Source organism: Heliangelus exortis, chromosome 3 (assembly GCF_036169615.1).
Source record: "Heliangelus exortis chromosome 3, bHelExo1.hap1, whole genome shotgun sequence".
NCBI classification, from domain to species: Eukaryota; Metazoa; Chordata; class Aves; order Apodiformes; family Trochilidae; genus Heliangelus; species Heliangelus exortis.
Window position 1 is genome coordinate 29,336,524 of NC_092424.1, and position 13,360 is coordinate 29,349,883.

The window sequence follows — 13,360 nt, forward strand, 5'->3', positions numbered from 1 at the left end:
ACGATGCAGTTGGCTTTCTGGGCTGCAAGCACACATTACTGACTCATGTTGAGCTTCTCATCAATGAACACCCCCCAAGTCTTTCTTCTCATGGATGTTCCAAATCAGTCCTCCAGGCAACTTGTAATTGTGTTTAGGATTGCCCCAACCCAGGTGCAGGCCTTTGCATTTGGTCTTACTGAACTTCATGAGGTTGATGTGGCCCACCTCTCAAGCCTGTCAAGGTCCCTCTGGATGGCATCCACTCCCTCTAATGTGTCAACTGCATTAGACAACTTGGTGTAATCAGATGACATGTTGCTGGCAAAGGTGTTAAACAAGCACCTGTTCCAGTACTGACCCTTGAAGACCTTTGCTTTTCACTGGTCTCCATTTGCACATCAAGCCATTGATCACAACTCTTTGACTATAACCATCCAGCCAATTTCCAAACCAAGTGGTTCATCCACTGAATCCATGTCTTTCCAGTTTATAGACCAAGAAGTCATGTCAAGTGCTCTGCACAAATCCACAAATCCAGTTGCTGTTCCCTTGTCCACTGATGCTAGCTCATTAGCAGTTAAATAGAATTAAATTATACTGTATATCAATCCAGTATTCTGGAGGATTTCCACAAGAAGCAAATGCACTTGTGGGGTATAATGTATATCTAATGGATATTTATAATTATTATAATGGCACAAGTATTGGTCTAAATCTCTTTTTGCATTAATGATAGATTTATCATCAGTGTGTAGTAGGTGAGGATTTAAAATGGCTTCTAGTCATTTGTAGATCATATTGATATTGCTGAAATATTTTAACTCTGGAGAGTGTGCAGGTATTTGGCTTGTGGAAATTCCATTCTGGTTAATGGGGTGTTGGCCAAAACTACCCAATAACCTGTCTTTCCACTCTTGCTTTGTGGCTTTCAACCACAGCATGCACATTAGAGCTTAAAAGTATCTGGAAACATGAGCTTTACTCTTGCATACGCTGGAACTCATAAACCTTTTGCACAATTCTAGTGTAGAAGTTCATTCCTAGCCAAATGAGGGTTGCTCCTTGTCTCATACAACACAAGTGCAAATTTTGCTTTCTGCTGCAATGGGGTGATAAGAAACAGGGATCCTGATCCCAAGCTTTGTGTTAGGCTTTGTGATTGAAGGCAGGCACACTGCACTTTTAGGCAAGAAAATGTAGAGCACATGCTCTGTTATGTACCTAGTGCAGGGGCTGTATCCCTGCTAGGTGCCTGACAGAGGGTGTATGCCCTTCCACTTGGCCTGATGCAGGTGTTGTGCCCACATCTCACACTGAATTTATCACTAATGTTGTCAGCTTAAATATGGCAAAAGTGATTACTATTTAGAGTAAAGTAAAATGGAAACTGAGTTTCTTAGTTCTTACCAAGCACTATGATTTTTATATCATAACATTTAATCTTCCTCTGGTATTTTTGTATTCCTCAAATATGAATTGATTGAAAACAGGGTAAAGCCTTTCAGGGCATTACTTAGAAGAGGAATTTTACTAAGTAAAGTCCTGGGTTGAGCTCTAGGAATTAACTAAAGTGAGGTTTAGGAGAAGTTCTGAAAAAAAAACTATGTGAGAGAAAATATTTATTCAATTCCAACTGAAAAATAGTGATGAAGTAAAGGCATTTTGTTTTCTTAAACCAAGACATAAAACAATTCGGAAAGAGAACATCATTTTAAAAATTAAATCAATTTTTTAAAATGTCATGCTTTAGTTTTCATAATGTGTCTCCCTTATTTTTCATTACAAATATTTTGAGACCTTTTCATGTTACCAAAGTTTCACTCTAAGTTTTTTCAGCTCCACTGCTTTCACATTGACATACCTGGATGGGAAGGACTACATTAGTATTAAGCTTTTTTTAAACAAAACAGTCACAGATCAGTAGCATATAAAGTACCAACTCTGCTAACAAAACAACAGTTCTGCAAGAGGCAGGGGTATGGAAAACCTGTGATCATTCATATTATGTGATTGTCTTCCTCCAGTGTGTGGCATAATTCTGATTAAAATTACTGGCAGTACATTGAGTGCATCAAAAGAAAAACAGCTCCAGAAACTGACATCCTGTTAAATGTGGCAGAACTCTTATAGGCTAGTGGTTCAGTATGGTGGTTTTTGAAAACTTCCTAACAAAACCCCAGTATGTGTTATGCCCCTGAGCTTTTCTGGGCAGTAATGTTGAACTGTGTAACCAAAAATGACCAGCAGTGCACCCATATTTCCTGTTAAAAATTATGATAGTTATAGCATATGCGAAGATTCAAAGAGCAGATTTCAGACATTATCCATTTTAGGGGCCCATTCTTCTCATTTTACTTGTTAGAAACAAAATTAGATCCAAAGGTGTTAAAAGAAGACTGCCAGCTTTCTAAGCCTTTAAAAATATGTATGCATCATATATTTTTCTCTGAGTACTTTTTTATTGCTCACTGAGATAAATAGATAAAATTACACAAGTTTTGATAGAGCCATAAAGTTGCAGCTGAGAAGTTTTGCATTTTCTTTCCTGTTACAACTTGGTTTTAAAAGATAAGTTGGTTGTGACTCTTCATTTTAATTATAGAGCAGGTGCCTTGTCTTAGCTGGGAAATTTTTTAATGTAATTCATTAAAAACCAAAACATAGGTATGAATTACATTATGCAGCTATTATTTTTATATATGCTAAGGAGAATGAGCTTGGTCCAGCAAAGTCTTTTTACAGTGATAATGCTTCCCCATACAAGTTGCCCCATTAAGCAAAGCTGGTCAGATAATGACAAGATTCCCATTTATCTGAGGAAGGCCCACGCATCCATAATTATTATAAACATTGGCATTTATCATGAAGCAAACTCAAAGTGCTTTAAACACAGTATTGGCTTTAATGCCACTCTGAATGTTCTTGTTGAAGCTTTATAGATTCAAACTTGCAGGTGTAGAAGTCTTAATTTTGCAATGCACTGTTCTGTAGTGCTTGAAAATGAAAGCCTTTGAAACCTTTCAGTATTGGTGTGAAGGATGTAATTATACCAAGCCTTACTTGTACAAATAATCTTTATCCTTGTGACTGATAACATTGACCTAGCTTCTCAATTAGCTATTAAGTGACTTAGTGGTTTGTAGCAATTTGCCCAAGGTTGCACTTGAAGAGATGTGGCAAAGGGAGATGTAGAATTTCCATCTTTTCCATACTGCCAAAGGGAAATATAGAGTAATGTTTAAGGTGAGGGAATGGCACATCACCTCGTAGCCTAGCCATGTATCATTAAAGAAGTAGTTAATTTTACAATGCTATTGGATGAGAGATGTGCACTATGACAGCTTTATTTGAATGCTTCAACAAAAGTCTGTATATTTTCTGTGTTAGGACCCCCTATACTCCCCTATACTTAGGAGAAGAATACATGTATCATCAGATATTATCCTTTGTTAAGTTTATTATTTTTGGCTTATGTAGCAGCCTAATTTTTCTTCCCCTATCAGTAGGCATGCTCAAAGAAGCACAACATAAAGGGGTTTATTGGTGTTATTGATTGGCTAGAAAGTGATGTGTTTGTGACTCTGTTGGAGCTTCTCTAGTGACTACTTATTTAAAGTGGAGAAAAAAATTGGTATTACTTGAAAAAAATAACTAGAACTTTCATTTAACATTACAAAGGAGAGCATTGCTTAATCCCTGAAGTAGGAAATTGCTTTTCTTCATGATCCATTGCTTTCATACTGTTTCTGGCTGCTGGTGCTGAAGGAAAGAAAAACTGTTCTCACTCTGTTTTCACTGTATCTATTTTCTTATCCTCTACAAAAACTTGGCTCATTTATTGTTGAAGTAAATAAAGGAAGGGGAGAGCTTGGCTACGATAAGATCTTGTTGTCTCAAATTTGCAAATATGGAAGCAAAACAAAACTTTTTGTGGGAAACTGAAGAAAGGGGAAATTAAGGATTTGAAACAGTGCATCAAATCTGAAGTGTAAGAGAAATTGCTGTTCTTTGAGATGTTGTTATAGTTTTATACCTAGATTCAACAGTGTGTTCCCATATGAATGTTACTAAGGAGTGTGTATTTTTCCTGTGTTCTGACCTTGTATGTGTACAGAGAGAAAGAACATGACAATTAAAAGCAAAAGGCATTGATGGCTGGAAATTATGGTATCTTGTTTCACCTTACTTAAAACTCATTCTTTTTACTTAAAAGCACCTATTTTTTAATTGTTTCTATTAAGCATTTAAAAAATAGAGTGTCTTATAGACCAGGGCTGGAAAACACTATTGGACTGTAACTGAGGAATCATTATTGAACTTCAGAAGTTACAATATTTACCTAATTCAGAAAAAGTCACAGAATGCATTTTATAATAATTATAAGTTAGCAGCAGTGGTTTATGTTTTTCCCCTAGCAAAAGCATTTTGCTCTTCTATCAGTGGTGACTCGTGTTTCTCTTTTTAATCTGATTGCTTGCTTTTTAAAAATTCATTCAGTTGTGCAGATGATAATCAAGGGTTATGCTAGCAAAATAGCAATCTGAAAATAATTGTGATAGAGAATTCTGAACACTTCTGTATAACAGAAGAGATACATGTAGGTTTTGAGTTTTTGCTTGTGCTAGCTACATGAGGCAAATAGCAAGACCACACCATATGCCAAATAAAAGCTTCATTAGAAAAGCATTAGTAGATTAATCCAACTTACTATGTGGTTTATTTTATTTATAATGTAATAAGCTAAGTTCATTAGTTTGCAGACTTAATGTTTTCTACTGTACCTCAAAGCAACAAGTAACAATTCCACTGAGACTCCACAGATCTCAGTAACACCTGTCAACTTAAACATATGGCTCCCCAGGGGAATCATCTTGGCAACATAACTAAGGAAACCTGGAAAAAAGTAAGTCTTTCACACACACGGGTGTTACACAGTATAAACTTGATTAATGATTTTTCACATGCCTCTGAGGTTATGTATCTCTGTAAAATGGAAAAAAAAAAAAAGTCAAATCAATCTCTTAGGAACAAAGGTTTTGGAATGTACAATACTATATTTGAAATGTATTTTAAAGAACTTGAAGGATACAAAATAATTATGTAATTTGCATTGAGCCTCAGGAAGGCTGTCTGAGACCAGCAATTGAGTTTCCATTCCCCTAGGGCTAATATATTAGATTACAAGGATTATTGTAGTGGCAGCGTTTGTGCCACTACATTTAAGATTATGTCAGCATTTCCATTTTAAGCCTGTATGTTCAGAGGTTCATAACTCAGCTATAAGAAGTTTGCTTGGCTAAACAGCTATGGTTTCTGCACATTGGTGACACTTTTTCTAGGAGCAACAACGACAAAAAATATTATTTGGACTTTTTGAAATTATGAATGCTATAAGTTAGTGACTTCTTACAACTTTGCTTTTTAAATTCAGATATTTCCACAGGTGACTTGTAACACTACTGCTGTTTGGAGCCTAAAGCAATATATCAGACTAGGAGAGTGGACAGAATAGTAGCAGGCTGTACCTTACCCCTTTCTTTGCCAGCATTGGTACAGGACTGGTACAGGATACATTCAGGGAAGGCTAGAGGTGGAACTCCACTGTACATCCTCTTCTCCACCAAGGCCTGGAACAGGCTGGGTATGAGGTGATAATTATGAATCGTGATGGGGGTTACCTTAGAAATCCTGTCAGAAACATCTGTACTTCTGAGCATTCTGAACTTTATACACTCCACATACACCATTTAGGGCTCTCCTGGCTACCAGTGGGCTTCCCATCAAAAAGAAAGATGATCAACTTTGCCTTACAAGGTCTTTGAACTCAATTTTCTCATTTTAAGGCCACGGCACTTAGAGTCTAGTATGAACTTAGACCAGATATAGCATTTAACATCTCAGGTGTTATCTATGGGAAACAATAAGAGCTTTAAACAACCCAGTATACACACTTTTCCTAATTCTGGAGGCCTTTAGAAACAAATAGGCTTTGCATATACTTCACATGTGTGTACTGGAAACAAAAGAGCACAATGCTTGGTTCTGTGATTGGCATCTGTCACTGATCTCACCAGACTTCTTGATGAATAATTTGCAACCTATTTTTGTTATGGTTCTTTTTTTTTTTCCCCTGGAGTATTGATGAGGATTTCAAAGTAGTATAATTTAAGCTATAGTCAGGGATCTCTCTTTTCTGTGGCAATGCAGTGCACTGGTAGAAATTGGAGAGATTTTTGCAGGTTCTGCATCAGTCTAATTGCCCATAGAAATAAGTGCTCATGCAGTAGTCCAGAGAGAATGCAAGTACAGCCTGCCCTGCTTGATACAGGACTACAAATCTCTTAAATACCTACATGTATATATATGTGGATTTGGCCTTAATTCCTGTGGCTTTTTAGTGGAATGAAAGAGGGAACCTAGCCAAAGTGTTAGCACCTTTTGTGCAAAGGTAGACAAAAAAAAAAAAAAAAAAAAGAAACAAAACATTGGCAGACAGCAAAAAGACAATCCCCAAAGGGGAGTGTGAGCCATCCTCCTCAAGGCAGGTCAAACCAAGGCTAACTCAAGCAGTGGTAGGGATTTGGCAAAGTGCACTGAAGACCAATGGACTAACCAGGGCAATTTCAGACCTCCCTTTCAGAGTCAAAAATCCCTGTTATAAAATGTTCTCCTACAAGCCCTTTCTATTCTAAATTGAAGGGATCTGGATTATGTACATGGTTTCAATAAATGAAACAGAATAAAAGTCAGCTTGCTTTTCACAGCAAGGAATAAAGAGAAATAGATTGTTTCTGTCTTTATACACAAAGAGTCAAAAAACATTTATTATGAAGATTTAAGCCTATTTGGATGGACAGATATATGGACAGAAAGACTTAGTAACTGAACCAGGATTATTTTGAACAATGCACACAGAGAGAATAGCTGCACTGCAATGAAAGCACCCTAAATATTCCCATTATTATATCCCCCTTTTTTACATGAACCCTCAAAATTTTAATGTCTGTATATTTTATGACTGAAAAAAATATTCCATCCATTTCTCCTAGAATCATATTTTTTAGTTTCTGAGTCTCTCCATAGTTCACATGACAAAGTTTATTGGTTTTCTTTCTAAATAAAAAGTTTCTGCACTAAGCCATGTAGGATTAGGGCACAAACTTGCCACAGTTATACATGGATGGATGACAGCCCTTGTTTCAGTATCTTGCAGTTCATAGGCTTTTGAAAGAATTACTCTCTTCCGTTTAGAAAAGCAAAACTAACACATTGAATGTTATCAGACATTGAAATAAATGTCTGAAAAATCAGATATTTTCAGTATTGGGAGATCCTATGTATAGGTTCTTGAATTCATTACAGTTTACAGTGGTAAGCTGAAAGATTAACTTGAATGTTTTCTTCTCTAAACTGCTGTCTGTAAATTGTACAAAAATCAATTCTGGACTGCTTAGTTGTAAACACAAAAGGTCCATGGGTTTTCCAATGAAGTGAGAGTCCATTCCCAGTAGTGGAGAAAAGCTATAGGAGGAAAATGTAGGAAGTGTGTTAAAGTGCTCATTGAATAGTGTTCTCTGTAATACTGATACGTAGTCGTGGAGGGTTTTTTGAGTTTGCTGAATAGAACTTGAACTTCAAGAGTTAAGAGTGGATGTTGGAAGACTAAGTGTAGGATTTCTTCTGTGGAGATCAGTGGTGCTTGGAGATGTCTGATTGCATAAGGTGGTACTTAACCTAAGGGACCCCTGAATTTGACTGTCAGCTTCTGCTAGCTTATGGCATGATCTGCACTTCCATTTTGCCAGTGTCAACAAAGTTGTTCATCTTCACAAGAATCAGAGTGTAGGGAAATATTGTTGTACCAGCAAGAAATACCTGATTTTATCTGAAGAAGCAATCTCAGTTATACTCATGGAAGTATTTTTTTTTTTTAATAAATGTTCTGTAGGAACATTTGGTGCTCATAGGATAACGGCATTAGAAAAAGACAGAAAAAGATGTGGTTTTACAATTAAGGATCTTCTTGCTTGTAAATCTAGGAATCTGGTATTAACAGGGTGCACTTGGTGGAAACGGCTTCATTAAAACTTGTATTTTTTACCAATGTGACCTGCACAGATTAAGTGTTAAATGGGGCTAAAAAAACACAGGAAATTCACTTCACTAAGCTAAGTTACTGAAATACTAAAAACTGCCTTGTGAACACTGTAGTTTATTGTCACGTTTTATTGGCTATGTCTGCAATAGGGCACTCACTGGTTTACACAAACTTGTTTCTTGCCTTCTTTTACACCACTTCTTTCTTCTTTTAGTGACCCTTCACAGACTAATACCAAAATGTTGATTGCATTGGGAGTACATGATTCTGTGCTCTTGTGGATTAAAACCAAATTTATTCCTCAGATAACAAAATTTCCTACTCTTATGTCAGCAAGGAGTAAAAAAGAAATTATTTTAAACAAGAAATGCTGCTTACTATTGGTTTTCATAATGTTTACTTGAAGATGCTTTTAACTTTTACTCTTCATTAAAAAGCTTATCTCTGAGTGCTAAGGCACCCAATTAAGCTCTTTAAATAAAACATGAAAAGACTGGAAGTATCTAACTACCAAAATTTGCTACAAAAATGTTTGCTGCCATGACAAAAAAATGAGCAAGAGATTAATTTCCTTCCTGGAATTTCCCTCTTTTGCCTTCCCGTCCTTGTCTGCCTTGCCTTTGCTTTCATACACACTTTCTTCTTCACCTTCCCTTCCCCCTTCCTGTTATTCTTTCCATTTTCAATCTTTTTTATTATATTTTATGCAAATGAATCCTCCCCATTTCTTCCCGTGCCCTGCATTAGATCACCTTTGTCCTCCCTAAAGCTTGGGTAGACCCCATCTCATTTCTTTGTGGCTCAGAGTGCAGAGCCAGGAAAATGTCAAATGTTATTAAAATTAGACATAGTACATACCAGGGACTGAGTACATTGCCAGAATCAGAAACGGATGCCTCCTTAGTCATCAGCCTCCCCATTCACATTTTAACTATTTATTTTAAGTGGTAGTCAGATGCCAAAATAACTTTGTGGAGATTGGCCTTTGTGTCCTCAACTCTTGGTTTGGATAAGCAGCAGCAAAATAATCCATCATTTTAACAGTCTCTAAGTAGTGTTTAACATCATAATGTAACACCTAAAAATGACCCATTATAATCTATCTGATCAAAAACTTCTCTTAAGTAGTCTCCAAACGCAGATTTAAACTGGAAACTTTAGTGGCAGTTATGTGTGTGCACTGCATAAATAGTACACATTTAATAATGCTGAGCACTTAAAACACCCTTTTTATCTTCAGTAAAATACTAAATGAAGTACTTTTCAAGTACCTAAACATTTTATTCATTTGTCCTTGGCATTTAAGCACTTTAGGCCTCCCTGAAACAATAGATGGCAGATGGAGGAATAATTAAGGTGCTCAAGCTAGAAACATAGCCTACAGCAAAAGAACAATTGCATCCAGTCCTACTGTATCCACACCAAAGTGTATCTTAGTTGAATAAACTATGGTCAGGCTGGAAGGGATCTGCAGAAAGACCCTCTTGCAAAGTTATACCAAGTGGGAACCCAGCAACCGGGCCATCTATGCTTTCCTGGATTGCAGCATGGAAACTCACAAGAGGTAGCAGCAGACAGCCTCTTGATGGAGGCCTAAAAACAGGCAAGCAGAAGTTAGTCTAGAGAGACCAGTCTAGAAGAGACTTGCCAAAATGAAATTGTATCTGAGCTGCTTCACCAACTGTATCGTTACGTGGTTGGCAATGTCGGCTTTCCTGTTTCAGAGAAGCTGTAACAATTTTAAGTTACTTGTTTGTAGGTTGTCTAGAGTCATTAAAAACAGTGAGCTAACTACTGCATGTTTCTTAAACGGCAGCAACGTGTGAACAGCTTACTGAAAAACTGGTTCCAGTGACTATTTTGTTTCCTGAGTCAAACTGATAGAAAACCTAGTTGTATTTATGGATAAAATTTCTAACACATATTACTTGCATGAACAGGAAACAAACATCAGGGGTTTTAATTTTAGGAGAGTTGCCAAATCAAGGTTTCTTTAAAATGTCTTTCATTTTTACTACTTTTCCTTGCTCTGAAACGTTTACTCTGAAACGTTTGCTCTGAAACAATTTATTGTATTCTGTGTTTTAAGAAGCGAGAGTGGCAGCTGCAAACCGATATTTTGGAAATTAGAGGGGTTTTACTTCTTTTACACTTCTTGAGACAGGTTGCAAAAATCACCGACTTCCTTATAAGCTTCCTTTTCCTCCGGCAAGTCCGGAGGTGGTAGAGGACATCCCCTTCCCTGGGTGATGGCTCTCCAGAGGCCAGCTTGGTGGAGACCTGCCTGGGACCACCACTCCTTGCACCGCCTCTGCCGTTCTTGCCGCCTTCCTCCCGTGCGCATGTGCGCTTCCACGAAGGGCAGAAGGGGTTTGAGCGCTAGGCTGGTATTTCTTGTTTGTGGGTTATGTGGCGTTTTTTGTTAGTTAGCTTTGGTTTTGGTTTTTTGTTTGGTTTTTCTATTTTTCCCCCCGAGTACTTTCATCACTGCTTTAAGATCTTCTGTCAGTTTACCTCGGCACCTTTGCAAAACTTTGGGTACGCGGCGAGGCTGATTTTGGGGATGCTGCCAAGCGGGGCGGGGTGTAAACCGCACCGCCCCCGGGCAGGGGCCGCGGCTGCCTCTTTCTCGCCCCTTGCTCTGGGGGTGTGGGGTACTTTCGTCGCCGTGTACAGTTCCCGTCGCAGCCCCTCCAGCCAGGAAGGGCGGTTTCTCCTCGTTGCCGGGAGAAGCGAGCTACCCTGGGCTGAGCAAAGGCAGAGCGAAATGCCTCTCCTACCCCAGCCTACGCGGCTGAGTAAGGGGTTGCCACTTCCCTTCGGATCCGTGCGAATTAGAAAGTGTTTCAGCATATTGCAGCGGTTTTCGTTTAAGTTAACGCCAAATGTATAAAAAAGCATTCTCACACACTCCACTGCTCGCCCTCTCCCTTTCACGCATCCGCACCCATGATCTCATGCTGCTGAAGCCATGGCACGGCACAAGATCTACGGAAGGCTGGAAACGGAGGGAGGGAGGCAGGAAGGGAGGGAAGGAGAGCGAGGAGTGCCGGCAGTGTTGGGCTCACACCCTGCTGTGCCCAGGTGCGGTACTGCAGGGGCTGAGCCTCCCGCGGCCGGCTCCGGGGCGGCGCGGGGCACTCCGAGAAATGTTTTTTCTTTGAATGCAGACCTTCGCTTTTCAATGTGACATCTCCCACTCGCGGCTGCAGGAGGGGATGGGGGGTAGGTAGCCCTTCCCGCTACTCTGAGGAAAAGCGTCGAGCAAGCACCCGGGGGGGTCATGCGGGTGCTGCCGGCGCCGCCCTGCAGCTGGGGAATGGGGATCAGCCCAGAAACGTGGTGGTGGTTTTTGCTTTGGGGTTTTTTTTTGTTTTGGTTTGGTTTTGTTTTGTTTTTTGGGTTTTTTTTTTTTTTTTTTTTTCTCAGCCCTACGGTGGGCGAGGTAGTTGAGTAGTGCTGGAAGAAAATAATAATAAAAAAGCCACCACAAACCCAACCGATAACTCTTTTGTTAGCTTCCGTGTTTGTAATGACAGAATAATCAAAGCCGATCCTCGAATAGGTAGAGGGGAAGCATCTAATGGGTGAAGTTCAGTCCAATTAAAAGACCCGAAAATGTCCTTTTTCAAAATGAAAGTGGGTTTTCAAGACACTGATACATCTGAACTATCAGAGGGGGGAAATGCTCCCGCCGTGTTGCTGACTCCGCGACGCGGAAGGGTGGCAGGCGGGGAAGAGCGGCGTGTGCGTGTCCTCCGCACCGCCCGAGCCATGTTCTGGCAGTGCGCGGCTCCCGAAAGGCAGAGGGGAGGCAGCGCGACTGTGTGGGAGCTGAACTCAGCCTCCCTCTTTAACATAGGCTCGTCCTCTGCATTGCATGCAGGCTTCAGCGATTTGCTGTTTGGAGACTGCAGATTTGCATAGCCCTGTTCTTCGCAAGCATGGTTATTTTTATATCTATATATATGTATTATTTTTTTTACCCATCTTCTTTCATAAGGGTGCACTATTCTCCCTGAAAATATCCTCGGGTATTACTGCCAATAGTCAGACCATCGAGATTGCCGGAGCAGCCTGATTATTGTCTGGCAGCGTGTGCGAGAGTGTGTGTGTGCGAGTGAGTGTGCGTGTGCGCGCCGGGAGAGCTCGCTGGGTGAGGGCTCACCAGTTTGGAGATGAATGGAGGGAAGAACAGCAATTTGATTTTTCTCTGCTTTCCCAACGCTGGCTGATGGAGTGGCATCCCCTTTTTTCTTTCTTAGCAGAAATGTGGCATTATTTGCTACACTGTGGATTACTGAGGATGGGGGAATGCTTGGCACTCTCGTAGCCCTTGCAACTGTGGAGTATTGTTAATGAGCACCAGCCCCGGGAAAGCTGAAACTAGCGATTGTTTGAGCGCGGGGCTTTTCTCCTCTTCCACCTATTTCCGAAGGCTCTGAACTACCTGGATTCTCCGCCTCTTGACTATGTCTCGGATTGTTTTGGGCAGACGAAGACCTGGAGAAAAGAATGCTCATGAGCTTTCCCAAAGGAAAGAGATGGCTCGCCTGGTGCGGTGAGCTGCAGCCAGCGCCGTGTCCGTGTGTGCGAGCTCGCCTCTGCCCAAAGTTTGCCTCCTTTGCCGTGGCCGCTGTTCCCCCCGAGAACGCCACGGGCCGGCTCGCCGTGCACCGGAGGATGGGGGGGCTCCTCAGGGGCAGCCCGGAGCCGGGACCCGCCAGCAGCGGCAGCAGCAGCAGCGCCGGGGGCAGCTTAGCCCTGCTCTGGATAGTCCCGCTCACTCTCAGCGGCCTCCTTGGGGTGGCGTGGGGCGCCTCCAGTTTGGGCGCTCACCACATTCACCATTTCCATGGCAGCAGCAAACATCATTCAGTGCCTATCGCTATCTACAGGTCACCGGCTTCCTTGCGAGGCGGACACGGTGGGTCTGGACGCTGCTCCGTTCCCTGATATGATTGAGTCGGGTCTGCGCCGCGCCCTCCGCCCCGCAGAGATCGGGGAGAGGGTGTGGAAGGGTATGGGGTGGGAGAGCGACCGGCACCTCGCGAGCGGGGGCTGCCACCGCCGGCGCCTGGAGGAAGAGGAGTGCGGAGTCGGGGCGGGAGAAGGGCTGCAACTGGGTCCCGACGAGCGGGGTGCGGGGCCGTCCCACCGCTCCCGGCTCTGGGGCTAGGCTGACGTTGCGGGACGAGTGTCTCGGCTGGCCACCAGCCAGGCGGGGGAGGAGGGCGGATGCTGCCCGGGTCAGCCCGGGGCCGGTGGGCATCCCCTTTG

General features: G+C 41.5%; 1 protein-coding gene across 24 annotated transcripts in view; it reads left to right on the forward strand.

The window, feature by feature from the left end:
- NRXN1 (neurexin 1) overlaps positions 1-13,360 on the forward strand; it is a 705,459-nt gene that overhangs the window by 404,416 nt on the left and 287,683 nt on the right. For 3 of the 24 annotated variants that reach the window (XM_071739806.1, XM_071739808.1, XM_071739809.1), the window contains exon 1: positions 11,886-13,007. The exons of 20 other annotated variants lie outside the window; for them this stretch is intronic. In XM_071739806.1, the coding sequence (XP_071595907.1) occupies positions 12,596-13,007 (412 nt within the window). In that variant the 5' untranslated portion in view covers positions 11,886-12,595. Of the gene's footprint in view, positions 1-11,885; positions 13,008-13,360 lie in introns of those variants that run through there. One more of the 24 variants, XM_071739807.1, reaches the window with a different exon arrangement.